Raw genomic sequence first — 21,502 nt, forward strand, 5'->3', positions numbered from 1 at the left:
GGTCCGCGGAAGAAATTTTCAGTCGTTGGACCGATTATGTCAGCATTTTTTGTTTACCAATTCAAGCGTTTTTACGTGACGAAATCATTCTATGTTTCTCGATGTGTCAAATTGTGGACAATTACAATTTTTGCTAATGTTTTATTTAAAAAATCCCCTTAAAAGCGGTATACATACATCAGGAGTCCGTTCATAGACAGCACATGTGGGCCGCAATATACTTATGTCGAGCAAAAAGTGGTCCGCGGTACTAAAAAGGATGGGGAGCACTGCTATAACCGGCTTTTAAGACATCATTTTACCAAGCAAACGGATCGTTAAACTCCTTTCTTAACTGTGGAGTGGTGCACCCCACTCAAGATTCGATGGTGTATCACGGTGTATAAGAGCGCCGAGCACGAACGAACGGGATCGCTTCGGAGACTACAGTTCACGATTTCGTAGTTTCGGATCGTACAGAAACAAGAAACAAAACAACAACAAGAAATCGTATTGCAATTTTATGTTTTCTTTTTCGTTTAAGGTTTTATTTGTTATATCGTTTACTTTATACTTATTGATGGCGCTTCCCGAAGATTTTAAAGATTTGAGTGTCGGGTCGCGCGTCTTTGCTGCTATGTACACTCAGAAGTTGACGTTTGCGCGCTGCCCTATCGCTAATGCTGGTCAAAACTTACTTAACAAAAGTATAGGCGTGCATGCAATTCTCAACCACCCAAAACAAACAAATAAACAAAAAGAAAAAGCTTATTTAATTTACTACTTTAGGTCGATATATCATTTTCTAGTTTAATTTTTTTTCTCCTGTGGTTTCAATACGTTCTGCAGCGTTATGCATGTACCTAAGCGCGTTAAGTAGTCGAAGATTCCGAGACCCGCTACAAGAAACCGAATGGGTGCCCTTTGTGTGTTTATATGGTTATAATGCATGCTCGCGAGTGAATGTGTGTGTGTTTTTTTTTTGTTTTACAAGGAGGGGGAATCTTAGAAAGACTCCGCATGACCGCATGTGTCATGGGTCATACCCAATAAACCCCCTCCTTGGACCATATGCCCTTCCCCATGGGTTCACCTATCGGTATGCTTCATGAGGAAGTATTGCAACATGGACCACATTCGCGAGGCAGCAGGACAGTTCACGAACATAGAGTACGTACGACCGACGTGGAACACCTATGATACGAGCACTGTTTATGGCGTGTGTGTGTGTATGTTTGTTTGTTTTTTTTTGTCTTTCTATCGTCACGCATATGAAGGAAGTCCGAAGGTGTGGCTAGTGTGGCATGGGAGATACTCCGTACCACTTACCCGAGCTGTCCAACGTCGGCTCCCGGTAGCCTCCATTACACCAGCGACGATAAAGGTGGCCGTGGTGGAGAACCGGCACGGCCAGCAGATGTTGTGTAGTAGAGCTGCTGTGAATGTGGATGTGGTGGGGGCGGTACAAAACCACCGGTCGCACCTTCGTGGTACAGTACCGGGACTCGCACCAAACGTTGGGCCGCGTGCGCCATATTGGCCATGTTGGCTGCCTCCAGCTCAGCCGCGAGTTGACGTTTCCACTTGTTCCGCCGGTTCTGGAACCAGATCTTTACCTGCGTTTCGGTTAGACGTAGCGATGCGGCCAGTCCTGCACGTTCCGAGGAGCTGAGATAGCTAACAAGATGAAAATGCATGTTGAAAGCACGGTTAGTTGCGAGTGGGCGATTATAATCGTGGTCAGCGAAACCTGGCGCATCCACTACGTACCGTTTCAGATCGAAGGTGGACTCGAGCTGGAACACCTGAGCTCGGGAAAATACGGTTCGCGTTTTCTTCTTTCGCTTTGCCTGCATTGCACTGCCATTGGAGTTTGGTGAGGCCGAATCCGATGGTCGGTCACTTTCGTCGTCTTCTTCGATGATTTCCTGCCCGTCATCATCTGACTCGCAGTCGTCACCATTGCTAACGCCACCAGTACCACCCGCTCCGCCACCTACACCAGCGCCACCCATCCCGACCAGCCCGCCCGTTCCACCGCAACCGGCAGCTCGCGCGCTCAGAAATGCGGGATGTGGTGAGGGTGACTTGGATTGCTGGGAAGGTGGTGGCGTCAGCGAAGGTGACTGGTTTTCTATCGCATTGGTTGAGTTGTCTGCAATGAGGTCGGAAAAGCAAAAGTTAATAAAAAAAACCTCGCCCTTAGAAGAGGGTACTATCAGGGAAATGGATAGTATCTTGGATCTTGAATGAGAGCGATTCGAATGATATAGTCACTAGTGCAAGATTCAACAATAGCTACAGCGTGAGTAGTCTCAGCTGGACCGTGTCTTTTCAAAGCGGGTTTTGAATATTAAGCTATGCTTAACTGAAGGCACACACAGATAAAAAACGCAGCAAAAAACAAAGGAGTGCCATCGGGATATTATACAACTGAACTAGGAAGCGAGACATTTCTGGAATGCTTATACTTTTTATCCGAGATACCGAGGTCATCATCATGCCGGTGGTGTTAGTGACACCTCCTAAAGATGGACGAGAAACTCCCAAAAAATCTCGATATGTTTCTCCTCATTAGGCTAGACGCCGGAGGTGTCTAAACATCTCCCCCAGCTCCTATTTCGCACGTACAATCCGGTTTTAACACGACGATAAAGTTGCTTTCCCAAACAGTGTAGCATTGGTACGGCACGGTCAGGTAAAAAGAAAACTTTTCACCACAAACCGTACCGTATTTTAGGTTAAACTAGCTTTAACCTAACCAGTCGAAGTACTTTAGTTTCGGACAGCCTTTGTTGCCTAATGTTTCACCGCTTCACTGCTGTTCAGTGAAGCAAAGGCAGGAGAATAGTAAGCGGAATGTGTGTACTTACCTTCCATTACCCTTTAATTTACACCAAAAGAGCCAGAACGGCTTCACGTTTCATTCGGTTCTAGACCATTTTCCGTATCCAATACACTGTATGTCAGTAAAATTGCATGGTGAAGAAAGTGAGGAAATAGTGGGGACGGGGCATGTATGGAGAGGCTCCCACCTATGTAGGCAAGGTCGATGCAGTTGAAAACATCGGGAAGCCATAGTTAGCGCAACCTTTCCGAACGCCCAAACTCCGTGGCGAGTGTCTTTTTGGAGAGATTTAACACTTTGCCCGAGGGAAGCCATACCGAGGCGTGGAGACACCGACACTGAAACAGTCGGTACAGGTTCATTCCGTTTTGGGCTAAGCCTCTTAAAAACTGTTTGCTCAATAGTTTTGCAAATAGTTGCTCTTGCTTAACACAACACCCGGCACAGGTACGACGGGGGTTCATTGTGTAAAACACACCGAAGTCCGTGGTACGGAAAGCGATGTGAGCATTCTGATACTTCCGCTCTTGTTGTTTGTGTGTATTTATAAATATATATTTTTATTTTAACATAACCGTTGTTCAGCTAAATTGATTGTCTCGTCGGAACACTAGTGGGGTAGTGTGACGTTTCCCTCTCTCTCTCTTTCTCTTTCTCTCTCGTATAAACGCAGGACATCTTAAAAACGTAAAAAAATATCCTCACCCAGAACCTTATTGCCAACGCCCCTCACCTCCCCCCCACTCTTACTCATGTTCCTTCTCCTAGCCCATAATGGCTTCTACGTTTACTTACCGTTGTTGGGGCTGTGGAAAGGCATCCGATGTGACGTCGGTGGCCAGGGCCAGCCGGGTGGGCAGAGAGCCGCATACCGATTAGCAATCGCACTCCACTGTGACATGAATCCCAATCTGCGAATACGGGTCGGAAAAGGAGAGTGAAGAAACCATTAGTATGAATGAGGGTGTTCCGACTCTTTAGTGTCTACTAAACGATGTCATGTGACAGGTTCCTGAAGATGTGATGATGTCCAGGTGGGGAGGACATATCGGCAGCGAACAGTGAGTCAATGATTGGAAGCAATGAATGTCGATTTGAAAGGAGCCGATTGGAAGATTAGTCCCTAAACAGCACGACAATGGATCTTTGCAACTTGACTCGCCCTAGCATGCAGGCAGCTCTCCATGGAGTTGGAAAGAGTTGAGTGAATGAATATAATTGAGGATAGTATCATCTTCATCGAGATAGCCTTGGCGAGGAGTAATGGTAACAGCGATAATGTAGGAGGTTTTTGATATTCACCATCTTTATCTCTTCCGCCACAAACCGTAACAGAAGTCGTCCACCTACAATGAACCGAACCTACTGAACCTCAACTCTATTCGCAATAACACGGTCCTCTTGTAGCAAAATGCGCAAAACTTCATTTGTGAGTCAAGAAAACCATTGGTACATTTGCCCACCGCACTCACACTATACACCTATGTAACCCATGAGGAGGAATGAGATGAATTCGAAGTAGTCTTAAGTTTATGTTCCTAGCATTCTCATATCATCAACTTCTTCCTGCTGGGAGCAGTAGCCCACAAAAACACACATATTATACACGTACGGTTAGATGCACATAAAATGGTTTTCTATCCAAGGCTTTTCTCTTTCTCGGTTGGCACGATATCGTATCGGATTGATTCCAATATTTCACGATCAACGAAGAAGAAAAACAACAACAAACCGAGAAACAGGGGCACGCATGTTGTACATCATCGATCGCCATCAAAAAAGGGTAGCACCCCCTAGACTGTCAGCCAGTTGCCTCGGGGTTCGGGAACTTGTTGACGTGTGATTATCCTTGGCTTACGCTGCCAAGAAACGGCACGAACAAAACCGTGTTGGATTCCTTCGTGACATGATTTTTTTTCTCTTCTCTTGCGCTGCTGTTTGCGCTCTGTTATGGTTACGCTCCAGGACATGCAGCAGGAAACATATACCCGTGTTACCTTATGGCATCCGGAAAAGGGGTTTCCGTTGCGATGCCAACCGTTTGTATATGTGCGTGTGTGTTTTTGTCCAGCCGAATGAAGATAAATGTAGCCCATAACTACCACCATCTTACATCCATCCATTCCCATCAAGAGTGTTCGCTGGAAACCGAGATGGGGATAGTAGTTGCGCCTCTTTGATAATATAGCCCGGTTCCGGGCTTGTATCGGCTGTGGCAAATCTGGACACGACTCATGTCGAGCAACGGTTCCAATAAATTATGCGATGTAATGAGAAGATCCCTTTTTGCCGTGCACGAAGAGGCCAAGTTCATGTGAATAAATTTACACCCGTGGTAGGGCTGTAACCCTTTCACTTTAGTGCTGTTTTAGTTTATCATTATGTAGCTTGTTACCTTCGTTCGATTTTTTTCTGTGTGTGTGTTTTGTTTCGCATTACTGCATTACGAATCTCACTTTACGTTCCCTTATGCTTGCTATTATTTAAAAGCTTTGCAAGCACTTCAATGTACCCAATTGAGGCGAAGCATAATCGTCTATATAAACGCAGCGGTTTGAAAGCTTAAAAGGATCTGACAGAAGGCGCACGATGTGAGGTAGCAGGATTGTAGATGAGGGAAAGAAGAAAGCAACACGGACGGTTTGATTGCAGGCCGGTCAAAAATGTTGTACTACAAAAGCCAGCGCTTGTAATAGAAATCAGTACAGTATATGACGCCATCTTTTTGTATTTTTTTTTTGTTGTTGAACAGGAAACGTAAAACACATTTGATAACATATAATCGATGAACGTTTTTTGCGTTTTTTTGTGCAACATTTCACTATCTCTTTCGCATTTTTTTACGGGAAGTTTCTAGAATACAGTTAATGCCCACCAGAAAAACTACGTATCAATTGATCTGCGTCCACTTAACGGGTACTTATCGGGAAGTTCTGTGCCTTTAGGACACAAGTTTAGCGTTTACACAACAATGGCACTATCGTTTTGCGATAGCGAGGGTTTATTTTTCGGTTTGTTTCCACTTGTTTGTTTTGTGTAGCGGATTCACTGAAGCTATCATAAGTATCCTTTTTTTCTAGCTGCGAATCGAATTCTGGATTGAAAAATAAAAACTTTCAAATTTTGCTAAACTGTACGAAACGTTCCCTACGGGAGTAGAAGCTAGAACGTTACTAATAAACGATTGCAACAGAAGAAGGCAGACAAATCGAGCAAAAGTCGTGGTGGATTGCTGCTAAATTGAAACGTCCGTTTATCGATCTCGGCTGTGGGAGAGGTTGCATTCTTTCCCGGTTCGCCTGTAATGCCGACCGACGTTGGCATACGGATCCAAAGCTAATCATGGTGGCAGACAGACGGATACGGTATTTGCCATTTGTTGATGGTTTTTGTGGTTTTGTTATAGCGCTGATTTTATAGTAGTTGTTTTTTTATGTTCATGTGGCCATCTTAGTTGACGTTATGTGAGGGTCTTTTTGTTAGTGCTCTATACTAGCTTTATGTCTTTCTTCCTGATGCAGCTTAATTGACTATTGAGAAATATTTCTGCTTCGTTGTAGAGCGGAAATAATCATTACATTTCCTGTGCCGTACCGTATGCTTGAAGAAAAACTTTTTTTTATTCATGAGGAACGCCTTGGCCGTATTGCTATGAAAAACTTTTACAACCGTACAATAAATCGTCAAGGGAAAATGAAATGAAATAAAATTCGAAGAAAATGGAACGAGCAGCAATGCCATGTGCGGTATTGATGAAGTCATCATCGTCTCTAGACCGCCACCTTACACGACCGGAATCCGACTTGAGCACATTAACTGTGTATCTGGTACGCCAAAACTGGTAAGCGCCAGAGAAGGAAACGAACCTTAAGCCACATTCACCCCGAAGGATTTTGTCTCGTGTCATTTTTGCTGGTATATGTGCAAAAGAACACGATAAAACGATAAAAAAGCACACGCCCGTACCTGCCACATGCTGTCCCTGTTCAACTTCCAGCAGCAGAAATCCCTTTTTCCGATCCGATGCATGAAAGACTATTAACGATAATCGCATTAACAATTAGCGCTGCATTGATTGTATTGTTAAAGACCGAACAACGCGGACCAATAACGGTTGCCGCATTAATACGTGGTGTTATGATGCGTGGTAAATGCGTGCGAAGAGATCAAGCATTACACAAGGCTCACTCCTCACTTCTGTGGTCATGGGGTTTGGGGCACGTGTTTACTGACACTGACATACCGGTGGGTACACTACCGAGCAAGCGTAAACAGCAATACCTGCAGTGCCGTTATTACTGCGCCCTGGCAGCAGCAGCTCGGATTAATGTCATCCAGACTAACCAGAGTCGTCGAGCTGCGTGAATGGTGTGACAATTTTGCGTTATTGAGGGGATGCGGGGGGAGGGTGAGAACCAATTCCAACCAAGAAACAATGTTGGGAAACATGAGTCGAAGTATGTTTCTACACTTTCGTCTCTTCAACGTTATTGATTGGGAAACCTGCCAACTGTGAGGATACGCAGCGGCACTTCACCGATGACACCTACGGTAACTAAGCGTACCGTATCAGTACCGTTCAGCACGAAACGACAATGAGGTTAGGCAAGTTTTGTATGCTTCCGCGCCTAGTTTACACTACCTTTGGTGAAGTGGTGCAGAGTACCTAAAACAGTAAGCAAGAAAGAAAAGGTCACTCTGTCAATTCTCCATGTGCGCGCGATAGCCTACGCGTTTTATGGCAAAGCGCCCTGCTAATGTACCGTGGCAGGCACACTTCAGGATTAGGAACAGTCTCGGGCAGGCATTGTAGAATCTTCCCCATCTGACTTGGTTTGTGCATAATCGAGACGTTTTGCTAATGCCTCGCAGGGTTCAAGTGTTGACGCAAGTCTTCTGTCAAAGTTCAGCAGCTCACTTGAAGTGCTACACGTCTGATACACCAGTGAACTTTGGAGGTTTTTGGAGTTGTATTGAGCTTCTCTGTTAAGTGTCTCATACTAGTACTATAACTTCCGGCTACAATTCATATAAATTATGTAGATACTTTAGTAATAAAAGAGCACATTCCAAGTTTTTTTTTGCTGATTAGGAACGGTCAGGTCGTATCAAGACTTTTTTTACCACGTAGCCGAAAAGTCATATCTTGCTACGGCGGGTCATGAGACGTCCACAATCCATGAAGTCATACAAAATATAAAAAAATGGATACTTCCCTCGACGCGTCCACAAACTCGAAGAGAAAGAAGATTCGGTAATTATGCCTGTGATCCGCATATGCACTGTCACGTACGGTGTATTCGGTCTAGCTATCGGTGAATCACTCTGCACTCTTCCCCAACAGGATTAACGAGATTCGTTTTGCTGATCTCTGATTCGCGCTTTACGTTGAGTGTGTGTGTGTGTGGGTGGCTGTGTGGCAGGGCGGGTGTGGGTTTCGTCTACAGTTTATGCGATCCCCCACATATCGGTATGAAAAACATCCGCGTCGACGGGTTGCACACGTCTTCATAAATCATGCATGCACTCATTAGGCACCGGGAACCATCAGTTTGTCCGCAACGTTTACCGCAACCGACCAAAGATTAATAAATTAAAAGACACCACCCGGACGCAGACTGCTGCTGCTCCAACGTTTTGTTCATGGATGGGGTGTTCCGAATGTGACCGAGTGCGCATGTTATGAGACACACTCCGTTCCAATCGTCCCTAAAACGCTCACGCCCGGCTGTAAGTAACGATTTAATGATGTTGTCCAGATAGCTCATAAAACAGTGGTTGCACTGCAATTGGCTATTTCCGCTCAGGGCTTGAGTGTTTTTGTTTCATTCTTTCGCCAAAGAGAGTTGGAAAGGTTCGGTTTCGGACTATCCCTTAAAAAAACAAAAGGGAGCGCTTACGACACGTTCCTTCCTGCTCCAGCCCATTGGAGCTGGTGTAGTACTTCGTGAGAAACCGCTAAACCTCAGCACCCCTCTTATACATTCTAGAATGGCCGGAGTGGAGTGGGGTGATACGCTTGACATGCACAGAAACACGCTCCCTTCCAACAAGGAGCGGAAAAGCAAGCGTCAACGTAAATAATGGTGATAATTTATTGAATTAGGCACGGTAAAAGTGCGTGTAAGTGTACCATTAATGGCGTTTAAATGGAAGACGTTGTCATTTAATTGACTTCTATATGGGGTGAATAAATGGGAGTTTCCAGCCCAGCATTGACAAAGTGATACATCTGGTTTGGTAGCCATTTTACTGGTTACATCTTCCCCATATAGTAGATGTATATATAGATTGTGCGAAGATTTACACGTATGTTGTCATAGTGTCTATTTAACTGATGTTCTTACTAATGAAATATACAGGCGCTAGAAAATATCAAACTTATTACTTCATGATACATCTTTTCAGTACCGGTATTATCGACAGTACCGACAGGTTTGCGAATATAGAAATTTGTTAACAAAGGAAGGAATGTAATATTCCACACTTGTGAAACCTGCATCAAGTTATGTTCCACCTGAAACATAATGCCGCCGGGAAAAAATGTACATATAATTTTTTTAAATAAAATTGTGCGACATTTTGGCAAAATTGCATCTTCAACGCACGCTCTTCAACGAACAACAGAATAACGCGCACGGGTATAAACGCACCGAATACACTCTGCCGTCACAATAGCCTCCAGGTTTTGTCGCTTTCGATCGAAGTGACAAAAAGCAAAAAAAAAATTAAATTATTGTTCACTCAGTTTCTGCACCTGTGCACAGCGGTAAGGTGGCAAATTAATGTAATACTGGCACCACGCACACGTGTACACGTACGAACAAAATACAACACCCGTCGGCCATTGTATGTGTTTTGCCGGGCCAGACATAATATAAATCGCTTCACAAGCCACGGTTCACCATTCGATTTCAACATTATTATGGATTTGAATTTTGGTGCGGGGCCTGATAGCTGGATACAGTGGAAAACAGATGTCACAGCGACGGTTCCGTTGTGTTGAATGTGTGGGCGTCATTGCAAAACCATTTTCCAATTCATTTCCGATCGGGAGTACACGGGTGCCGGCAAACAGTTAAAATTCACCCCGGACGCTCATAAAACGCTAATTGCCGTCGATTACAACAACAAAAATGGGAAGAAAAAAATAGTTCAGGCAACCGTTTCCGCACCGAAACGTTCACCAATCCAGACAGTCGCATGAAATCGACTACGAACAGAAATGCTCATGTGAAATGAGCGCCGGTAGCTGGTAGGCAATCACACTAAACCCATCATGTCATTGCAAAATTGAAAACACAACAAAAAGAATTCCCCGCAATCACTACCAAACCATAACAGTCTGTCTAACCGGGCCTGATTGTGTACAGTTAGCAGCCCTGTACCCTATCGGTGTATAAAACATGCCGCATCCGACGTATGAACTGGTAGGTGGTTGCCTCTAGAACGTCACCACGTTTAGCAGTAGAACGCACCATAAGCTACGCTTGCCCACAGACAGACCGCTTTTGTCGCACTCATTGTCGATCGATCGGCTGCCATTGTGCTACCGGCTGTATTCCCTGACCCAGCCACCACGCCTCAGGGTCCGTTTCACCGTGGCGCGATGTTCGGCGCAGCCAGTTTCTGCTGATGGATTTAACATTTTCGTGATGAATGCTGCAATACAAGGAACGCCTACAACAGCACGCACACTTTCCACCGGAGGACGCACTTGATGATGAGTTTGTCATCAGTCCTGACATCGATTAATCGTTCCTGCAGGGGCTTTAAAACACATGCACACACGTACAAAGGAACTGTGTTGAGTATGGATGCAAATGGAATCAGTAATTGTGCCGATGAAAGGGCTGCCAACCGATGACTCTAGTGTCTGTTTATTTTTTCTTTTATGCATCAGTTATCAGACCGAACTCCAGACAGGGAAGGACCGTGTTTAACAGATGCATGGGCAAGATGCAGATTGACATTGTACTACGACTAATTGCACACTCACCAACACCGTTCCTTGCGGCTAGGCTAGACATCGACAGTAACGCACTGAAGGCAGTTGCTGCCACACGGCATGGCTTTGATACGTTATGCCTGGTCATAGACAGGTGCTGTTAACAGCAGCTACTACTCTGCCTCCGAAGGCACCATCAAAAACCTGACCGTTTCATGAATTTTCTCAGCACCTTCGATCCGATTTGCTGTATGAGCAAAATATTCATCGATGGCTTCAAACTATTCATACCGGCACGAAACGACTGAGCTGTCGTATGTTTGTACGTGAGATAAAAAAAATACACATCAAACTGCGACACCTGCACAATGTTGCATAAAGTTTTTGTTTTTGTTTTTTATCTTTCTCGTCCATATCAAAGATTTGGCGATTTTATATATGCTCATCTACATGTCACACTGGGTCTCACTTTAAAGAGTGCGGTATGTGGCACAAGAAAATCAATCACCGGCCCGATGTGAAACCTGCCCTGGAACATCTTTACAAGTGCCACGAGAGCAGCGAGCAGTGGTTGCTGTGTTGTGCGCGTTGCCTTCGATGCAGGCGTACACGTGGAAGGCACATTTGTGTGATTGGATCGTACACCCGTTTTGATACCGTGGCTGGGGAAACAACAGGAACCCAGGTGCAGCGAAGCCGGCACAATGATGTTCTTCCTTTCTTCCTTCCTTCTTCCACCCATCCTTCCACCTAGTGTATACCGTGTGTCTCCACCCGTCCTGCTGCTGCCGCTCATCTGCTCTTTTTCATTGACGCTAACAGTCGTAAGTGCTCACTTAATTTTGCTGGATTTCAATTATTCTTTTCTAAATTTACTCCTTCCATCCCACCAGCGCACCCTCTCCTCCCACTATGCATTTTCATTTAGCGTACCCCTGCACACACTTCCCATGCATACCGACTATATTTTTTTTCTCTCCCCAATGCGATTGAATGAGAATTCTTTTTTATTCTTCTAGCGGAGCTGAAAAAGAAAAACGATCACTTGCGGGTATTCCTGTAGGGAGATACACATTTTTTTTAAACCCTCTGTGTCCCAAAGATGCGCACAGCATCTTTGATCGCAGGAAGCCCTGCATTGCAGCCAGGTCGGTGATCTACATCGGTGGCCGGAGTTGGAAAAGAAGGGTGTCATAATCTTGCGTGTCTTTTCAATTTCTTTTAAATCAAAATAACATAACCATTACGCGCACCCACGGCTTCTCCATCCACGTGTGCGTGCGGGTGCGCCCACCCACTTTTGTGTGTGTGTGTTCGCTCTTTTTCAATTATGTTGATTGATCCTCTTTTAAGATTTAGGCCTTCGGGGTTCTTTGTTGTACTTGTCCCCCATTTTCCCTCTATTACTTCTCACCACTGCCACACACACACATCATAGCGCCCATTGTGTGGTTCCTGACTGAAACTGAAAAGTGAACACAGATTTGACTGTCTTCGCGGAAACACAAAATATGGCAGGAAAAGTACGCAAAAGGCAAACGAAAGAACAACTCTTGTTATCACACACACCCGCTCATCCTTCCCTGCCGCTTCTCCTCCCCAAGGTAATCGGTGTCCGGCTTGAAATCCTGCCGTGTACCACCGATGAGTATTCTGTAAATTATGCTCAACGCAAAACAACGATCTCCCCTCTTACCCTTTTTTTTATTTTACAAAACAAAAAAAATTGAGACCGAAAAAAAAATGAAAACAAAAGACTCGACAGCAAAAGCAGCAGCATCGTTTCGTGGTGAGTTTTCGCTATTTTCCACGGCACACCCGCTCTTATAAGTTGCGCTCCAGCTGTGTGTAAAACCACCGCGCGTTGTTGTTAACTTATCGCTTGTTTCATTCGCCAATTTGGCGGGCACTACCCGGCAGCACAGCGCTATTGTTTTGTTTTGTTGCTACCTAGCCTACTCCCAGCCGATGCTCTCCACCGCTTCCAGCTAGAGTCGTGTACAGGGGATGATGAACCGTTTTGTGAGTTAAAACCGCTCGGAAAAATAATCATCGTCCTTACCGTCGCTGCCGCGGCTTCACGACTCATTTGACCGGTTGAAGAAATTAGACAAGCTAAGAGATGTGCCCTCAGAGCGTTGCTCATTTCCTGTTTACCTTCCCGTTTTCCATTCTCTGACAAACCGAATAGCTTGTGTGTCGTGGGCTTTGTCTGGCCAGTTGATTTTGTTTTACTTTTTTTATTGTTTTGTGTATTTAGCATCGGTTACAGCTTCAGGCTACCCGAGCATAACAATTAGTGTAAATATAAATTAACCAGCATCATGATTAACATCCAATTGACATTCTGGCTGCGGCAAGTGGAGCAAATAACCACAAATTATGCCTATTAATAGATTAAGTATCGATGACGTAAAAAATCAAACTTTAATTGATCATACTGGAATGAATGTATCGGTAACTGCGTTCCTGTGTGTTTTTTTATATGCTTTTAGAAAACAAATATTTTAAGCCTTATCGAACGCTCGATGTAGTATTTCAACTGAGTAACTGTACAATGGAGATTTGTTCATAAACCAGCTAATATGTATGAAAACACAATTTACATGGCAAACTTCATTTAAGAATCTGTTCGCATTCATTCATTTTTTCAGTATGAAAACAACCACACAATGAACTAAAAAATATCCAATTATTAATCAATTCCCGTCGGTAATAATTACATTAAACCACTGTCGCTAACATTTGACACCAGTGAAACGAGCCGCGGCTATTTCGCCGAAAGCTGTTTGTTTGCTGTACTTTACACCTAACACGGTAAGGAGCAATTTGCCAGCGGCAATAATGATAAATGTATGTCCGGAAGCAAACGTACGTGTACACGATTAAGAGTAGGGCAAAAACTGTGTCACATTACTGTGTCGGAAGCAGCTTGAATTGCACTTCACGCTTAACGTTTCCAGGTGTGGCAGGAGTGTAAATTGTTACAATTTTTGCAGTTGAGTTTTTTTTTTGTGACCCCAAGCTAATTCTAAAGACGGTAACGTATCTCTAACATTGCAAATGAAAAAGAAACAAAATATGGTACAAAATTCAGTCCACGGATGAATGTATGCATTACTTTTGCCACATCAAGGGGCATTATTGTACTCCGATGGATTAAAAACCCTATTTCATAGTCTTTTAATAAACCCGTCTGACCAAGGCAGTGCCTTCATCATATCCTTCATCCTGTGTCGTAACCATCACCCCAGGTCCGGTGCCATAATCCACGCTCTGAAAGCCATACGCTTATTTACTTTGTTAATTAGTTTAAAATAACGCATTCCACCCTTGGCCGCGAGACAAGCACAAGGGCCAGCAAACGCCACCGCATACCACCGCCGGGTGTAGGACGGGTGCGACGATGTATAGGTAAAACCGTTTTGATCGAAACCGTTGTACGCATGCGCACGCTCGCGCCCGAATGGTAGGCTACACGCACAGCTTAGATGGATCGGTTGCGGCACACGTGTGCGGGGTACCACAGTTTCCTAATGAAATTTCATGATTAACAAATTTGATAATGATCGTACGGTGAGTGAACGCATAAACACTCGCGCCCTCCTTGTCCCCTACCGGTAATTGGTTTCTAACCTCGCCCCTCCTTTGAAGTGCTTAAACTTCAACCCCTGCAGGGCAAGATCGAGCACATACGATAAGGAGACGACAGATCGGCGTACCATTATAGCGACATTCAACTGTCTGGTGGAATTTATTGAATTTCTAAAGTAGCCCCCGGTAACACCGGCCCGCCCTCTCATCCCCTGCCTCATAATGAATTATTTTATTTTCATTTTTGTTTTTGTGTTGCTAAGCTTCCGCATAAAACGCAGGTATGAGGTACGAAAGAAAATAAAAAAAGTAAACGTTTGCCTGGTCATAATTCGTCCACTTTTAATTAACAAATCGCCACCGAACGATGATGATACACTGCCAAATTATAGCTTAGTAAGCCATTATTCCACCCTTCCGTGTAGCTGTCAGCTTGAAACGGGGAGCCCCAACGAGCAAACTGTCAAACGGTTAGCCTAAAGTAAACAAATAAACAAACTGCAAGCGATGCCTCCTGTTTTGCAACGAACCGTGAACAGTAATGTTTTTTGTGTGTGTGTGTGTATTTTTATCCTTGTGTCGTCCTTTTTTCCTCCTTTTTGTTAGTTTGTCAGTAGAAAAGGAGAATGTTCGGTGAAGGGTAAGGCGAGGGAGACATAAAACAAAATGTTTAACCTCACCTAACGATACGTCTAATTTTCGCAAATTAATCTGTAACTAATTTGTGAAATGGAACAATAATGAGCCTATCGCATGTCGGATAATCGTTCACGCTCGCTGGGGTCGATGCGTTTTGCGATTAGACGATTTTGGGCTACTGGATAAAATCCTGCATAGACAGCTAGAAAACAAAACGCGAACCACCACGTGGGGGAGAAGGTACAACTAAAGCGAATGGGATGGAAGATACAAAATCATTTGAGGAACGGAACAAACGATGGATCAAGTAAATGCTGCTAGTGGATGTTTCAAAGAGCTTTAATGGTACTTTAACTAGGGATAATCTAATTGCTCGCGTCGCTATTCGGCACGGGCGTAGCCAAAACACAACTTGAAATACATTCCGCACAGAGGCAAATAAAAAAAATCGTTAGTAAATTATCTTCTACTTAAGCGCGATCGAAATCCATTCCAATTTAAATCACAAAAAACCCACAAACACTGCTTAAAATATTCATTATAAAATCAAAAGGAGTACCAACAAGCGATTCTAAAAATGTTGTCTTTCCATCGTCTTGCTGAGCGAAGAATGTCTTTCCATCATCTTGCTGAGCGACTCGGTGAGGGTGGCTACGGCAGCCGTGCCAGAAATATGACACCATTGCGAGTAGCGAGGAGGGAGGGGAGGACGACCGGGATAGCCAAAACATCCTTCAAACCCGAATTACGAATCCTTGGAAAGTGTTTTAAATCCGCTTTCTCCAAACCCAACGACAACCACTTGAAAACATTAGCTTGTTTATAACACCGCTAACCTAACGCAATGTTTTGCATTCTTTAGCCACCACTTTTGCTTCTGTTATTTAAGCGATGTCTTTGCTAACAGCGTTTCGCACGCGAATCAGAACGTACGTAATTCGGTACAATAAGCAGCTAAAAACGAGCTATGGCGTGACACGGAGGGTGTCTACATTTTACAAAACATCATTTCATCGTGTAGCGTCTTCTGGCAGTAGCCAGATGAATGACCATAAAACAAACGAAGTAGAGGAAAGATTTGTTTTTCTTATACCGTTTTGCGGGTATACTGCCCGAAGGTTTGACAGTAACCGGAAAGTACTGTTGCTAAACAGCGGTTCGGTTATCTGCTTTCGGTGTTGGTTACCTTCACGCCTGTTTTGTTTGTATTTCCATATTTAAGTATTTACCACCCGCCAGTAGCAAATTTATCCGCTTTTGTGTTTATACGTGTTTTTTTCCTTCTTATCTTTGTTACTATTGTTGTACGGTACCTTTTCCTTCTCACGCTCTTCACTATCCACCCCGGATGCGGTAATGAGGGAAACGTAATGCTAAACAAACAAACTGCTGCATATACATCTGTCACCCTCTGGTGCCATTTTATTCCGGTAACCGGTAACCATTATAGCGAATTACTCCCAATTAGTTCAACCATCTTACGCAACGTGTCTGGCAGCATCAGATACACTGGTTAACAACCGTGCTCATCACCTTTTTATTTGTCCCGTGTCTTCCGGACGGGTATTTACCGGACCGTAGATATATACGACCCGTCGCTCACAAAGCCGACAACGGATGATCCGTTTGCAAAGAGGGGAACAAAAAGGGATCACGGCTCACTCGAAATACGCGACGGGTGGTCCAATTTTTCGGTGCAGCGTTCCAGGAACTTGCAGATATTCAGGATGAGCTAAATCCGATCGAATGTGAAAGAGCGAGCGTGCGGTCGGTTTGCTACTCTTTTCACTCACCTTTACACTGCACCCATCTTAATAGCTTTCACCACAAATGGCGTCTGTTCTTACAATTTTTTTTACTAACCATGAAAAGCAGTAGCTTTAGCAAAAACACACAATCTTAATTTGTTCAACCATTTGGCCCGTTTAAAGAAGACATAGCTCACCTGCCTAGGATCAGTGCAACTTGCAGTTAACGTTTTGTATCAGGAACTGCTCACTGAGAATGCACACTGCATTGTTTAAAAAGTGATAATCAACACTACTATGACACGTCGGATTGGAAAGGAAGCGAAACACATTAAATCAGAACCGCTACAAAGCAGCAGAACGAGATGTTCCAGCGGGAATAAACCAGAGCGCTAGCACTCTATCGACAAAATGACACCTCGTCCATGGTGGTGACAGAAGTAATTACTCGCTATCGTTCGCGCTTTACCCACACCGCAGTGGTAACGGTGCAGAGGAAAAGTCAAACGGTAATGGCTAGATTTAGTACCTGATGTCAAATGTCGCAGTCTCGCTGTGGTTTGATTCAGTGGCAGTCGTTGCGCTTCTGTGTATCGTCGTGGCGACAAAGCAAATCATTAGATACATGCTTTCTTGGTAGCTGGTACGTACTTCATGACTCTATGGCTGCATCGGTAATACGATTAAAAGCAAAACTCTCACTAGAACGTCAACGATGGTGCTTCTCATCTATGTTCACCTGAAGGCATCGTCTTATCATTCCCTGATACCTTTAGTGCCTTGTCAAATGGGTACTCGAGTTGATTAGATTCAAATCTTCGTACCTGCTGGATATATACAAGACAATCTCACTATGACCAATGTGCCACTGAAGAAATTTTGATATTGTTGCGTGTGTATGTATGTTGTTCGTCCTATACTGTTTCTATTGTTGGATATATGGAGCTAAAATGGAGCACAACAATTCTCATGATCCAGAAAGATCTCTATGGTATCTTCAACATGATCATGACACGACCGTAATGGTGGAACACATACTTTATCTATTACTGTTCTGAAACAAAACTCTTGTAAACGTAACACATACCTTGACAACATGGCGGCATCCTGCGTACTTGGCGTACCATTGGACCCAAGACTGACGGTACCATTGGAGACTGACGCGGCTGCCGCCGCAGCGGCAGCAGCCGCCGATAACGGTAGCGACGGTACAGGCGTTATAACACCGATGCCCTTCTTCGAGACTGGCTCGGTTCGGCTCAGAATGCTCGAGATGGAGAAGCTGGTGTAGCCTGGATTGGTTGACGTTTTGCCGATCGTCGGCTGTATCGGGTGCGGTGACTGCTGCTGTTGCGTTTGCTGATGCTGTAGTTGATTGATATGCGTGTGAGGATGGTGTGGCGGATGCTGATGATGTGCGGGATGTTGCTGCTGGTTATGCTGCTGATGATGGTGATGATGGTGTTGCTGCTGCTGTTGGAGATGAGTATCCGGCGGTGTTTTCGGGGGACTTAACCGAGAGTCGGGGCTGTGGTTGAAGCTGTTGCTAGAGCTGTTGGTGCTGTTGATCGCGCTGTTGACCGGGTCCGATACTGGGGCCGTAACCACAGGCGACACGTGGTAGGAACCGCAACCGTGCTGTCCAACAGCTTGTGCAGCAGCGGCCGCCGCCTGATGATGCAGGGCAGCAGCGGCCGCCGCAGCCGCCACCATTGCGGAATGATGCTGCAGCACAACACCATGCCCACCGCCTGTTACTGCGTGCGGACTCAGGTGATTTGGCTGCTGGTGGTGTAGTTGGTGTTGTTGTTGCTGCTGCTGCTGCTGCTGCAGTGATTGCGTTGGTGAGTGAGTTGGTTTTAATTGTTGTGGTGGTTGTTGAGATGGTGTGGAATAGACCGATTGCGGCTTGTGATGTTGAGTGTCGGGTGATGAGCGCTGCTCATCTTCACTGCCCGTCTGCCCCGGTTGGGGACTCACGAGCGGCCGCGGACTTGGTTCCGGGCTGGACACTACATTCACATCAATGTCCACCTCCGGTGAGGACATGTTTGCTTCAAGGTTCATACTGTAAGCGCACCGTTATACCAAGCCACAGACACAAAATCACACGAGACGCTCGCACACGTTACACAGCTGCGGGGGTCTTTCTATCTGCACAATAGCACAACTGTACGGCGTTATATGCCGACGCGAGTTTGCATAACTTTTAGGCGACAGAGTATATTTGTAGGCGCTCCAAACTTCACAGCACTCACCAGTGGCAGACTATGCGTAGTCTCGCTAGTCGGCTAGTTGGTTTGCTGGGTCACGCGTTTAACACTGCAGTAATGTAATGCCAGTCTCCGAAATGGTTCAGTCAGCCACACGCGAACAATGTGTCGAGCGCAATGCCAACCTTTCAGGCGCACAACCTACCACGGTCACACTCTATCTCGGTTTTGGAGCACACGGTATCACACGTACGTTTACAAACACGCGCGCACACACGCACCCAGTGCCAGGCACATACATATACCCACGTGGACTGGTGAGGCACAAGTACTTTCGCTTCGGCGCTCCTTCACACAGTCTCCCCTATTTTTTTATTAGTTTACCTTTCTCTTTCTCTCGCATATGCGCCCACACGCCCGATTCTTCACGGTAGCAACACCGCACTGACGTAAATAAATCCGCACGTGACGGGAATGCCGACGTACGCCTTCTGCACCAGCCAGATTGTTGTTGACTTGGCGACGGGTGTTCAAATTATAAAACCAACTAAACGTAAAACAAAATTAACAAACCACACCGTTGAAGCACCAACCGTGCTACCAAAACTAATGGTGACCCGCAGGCAGCCGAACTTTGTTTTTCTTTCGCCTTGCGGTGCGCGAATGAACGTCAAGGATTCGCCCAAACCCGACTGTCCCCTGACTGTGCTGGTTGATACCGGTGCGCGAAAGAGACCGAAAAGACGCATGTGTTCTCACTGACTCCGTGCGGGGATAAAGGATACGGGATCGGTTTGGACTCTTTCTCGCACCCGGCAAAGGTACGTAATGCAAGGACGGTATATCCTTCAATTTCCGGTTGGGCGGAGCTACGTATCAGCAAGAACTCAACCAATCGCACAACACTAGAGAATGGGGCGAGGTTTTCAGTATCTCGCAAAAAAACGACACTCGAGAGCATTCCGGGTTGCAAAAAGTGAACAAACCACGACTTGTCTCGCTTTAACCTTCCCGTACACAAAGCACATCTTTTCATTACCATATTTGTGACGCTACCGTCGGTCTCTTTTATGCCAGCCGGCAAACACTTTACGCGCGCAAGTATTCGTGCCGAACTTGCAACTGGTCGGTGGAGGCGCACGTGAAGAGTGCCGCAAAAATCAAAAACAAATTTAAAGTACATCATCTTGTCAATTAATCCGTTTCGGCGTCCGGTTTGCACTGATTGAGACGATTTGCAGCTCAGTTTAGCACTATTCCGGGGATGGTAAGATGCAGCACTGTACGACCTCTAGTCGATAGCGCAGTTCATGTTCCGGTGTCGATGGATATATCCTCGACTACCTAATATAACTAGCAGCAAGTCTATCTTCTTGGTAAGTAGCAATCAATTGCTGGACACCACAGACACGCATCAAAGAATATCGTGTGTGTACCCCACAAACATACATATATAAATATGTATATATACGCACATATATATACATATATATAAGCACATATGCGCGGAATGCGTCCATTTTCGCCGAACACATCTCTGGTGGGGCGTTCCGGAAAACGGTATACCAGGATCCAGCACACGGGGGATCCAGTAAAGGATGGATGCATACGGATGGAAAACGCGAAAATCCGACCCGAAATACAACGCCAACTTTACGGAAAAGCACAAGACATAGTTCATTGTATATAGCAGCGTACCTTTTATGGTACCCAGGCGTGGATGGCATTGTGCACAGGAGCACAGGAGAGAATTGTGCACAAGAGCAATTTGTAAGCGTTTTATTGTTGCACTCGGACTTCTTTGTGATTTTCATGGCTCGGGAAGTGTTTCTAAGGGTATGTTTTCTTCGTTTGTTTTTTTCATTCTTTGCTCAATATTTGTATTTACCAAAGCGAGAGTTACAAAGCGATTGCATTTAATTTTGTAGAAGCTACAATCCGTTTGATCTTTCCAATTGCCAATGCTTAAAAATATATATTAGAAAACATGCTATTCTTCTGTTAGTTTCTACCTTCTCTTCTTCTTTTGTGGCACTAAAACCTCAAGGGGTTTGGCCTGGATAGGATTTGATCCCCAATCTTGCCGTGTAGAAATCGGCGCCGATCCCACCTCCACCACCGGGCCAGCTCATGTTCTATCTGCTAGTCACACATTTCTTCCTCACCTGTGGTTTACTTAAACGTCAGACATGTCGGTATTGGTCATGTTGGATCATCCATATATCGGACAAGCATGGAAAGAAAGAAGCCTTACGGACAATGTCTAGCACACTTACTGGGATTGTAATTTTGAACATGTTCTATTAAGAACGAAATAAAAATATACATTAGTGAGATTAACCATGCTAATTGGAGGTAACTCCAGAGAAAAGATACGGAAATATATCTTCTTCATAAGCAGCAGAATTGTACACGTTACCCAAAATACATACTTCCTTAAGACCAAAACTGATATTAGAGCGTGCTTTTTAGATGTTGTCTTTTTATATGTTTGTGTGCATGGTCATTCCTACGTATCCATCTTTACTATTGA

The 21,502-nt window shown here is 44.9% G+C and overlaps 2 protein-coding genes across 2 annotated transcripts in view; both read right to left on the reverse strand.

Annotated features, from left to right (window-relative positions):
* LOC125762056 (homeobox protein slou) overlaps positions 1-21,502 on the reverse strand; it is a 104,609-nt gene that overhangs the window by 67,464 nt on the left and 15,643 nt on the right. The gene's annotated exons all lie outside the window — the stretch shown is intronic.
* On the reverse strand, positions 499-20,369 carry LOC125762156 (homeobox protein Hmx-like). The gene is made up of 4 exons (XM_049423985.1): positions 17,844-20,369; positions 3,623-3,738; positions 1,750-2,134; positions 499-1,656 (listed from the first exon to the last, which is right to left on the reverse strand). Exons 1-4 carry the CDS (start codon positions 18,821-18,823, stop codon positions 1,344-1,346), a joined length of 1,794 nt encoding a protein of 597 aa, XP_049279942.1. The 5' UTR covers positions 18,824-20,369; the 3' UTR covers positions 499-1,343.

Source organism: Anopheles funestus, chromosome X (assembly GCF_943734845.2).
Source record: "Anopheles funestus chromosome X, idAnoFuneDA-416_04, whole genome shotgun sequence".
Taxonomy (NCBI): domain Eukaryota; kingdom Metazoa; phylum Arthropoda; class Insecta; order Diptera; family Culicidae; genus Anopheles; species Anopheles funestus.

Bases quoted from the DNA above. Each gene is read 5' to 3' on its own strand.
- LOC125762156 (XM_049423985.1), bottom strand. From the start codon at position 18,823: ATGAACCTTGAAGCAAACATGTCCTCACCGGAGGTGGACATTGATGTG. The intron at 2,135-3,622 runs GTAAGTAAACGT...ACCTCATTGCAG, and splicing joins TTTCCACAGCCCCAACAACG to ACAACTCAACCAATGCGATA. The intron at 1,657-1,749 runs GTACGTAGTGGA...TCATCTTGTTAG, and splicing joins TCCACCTTCGATCTGAAACG to CTATCTCAGCTCCTCGGAAC.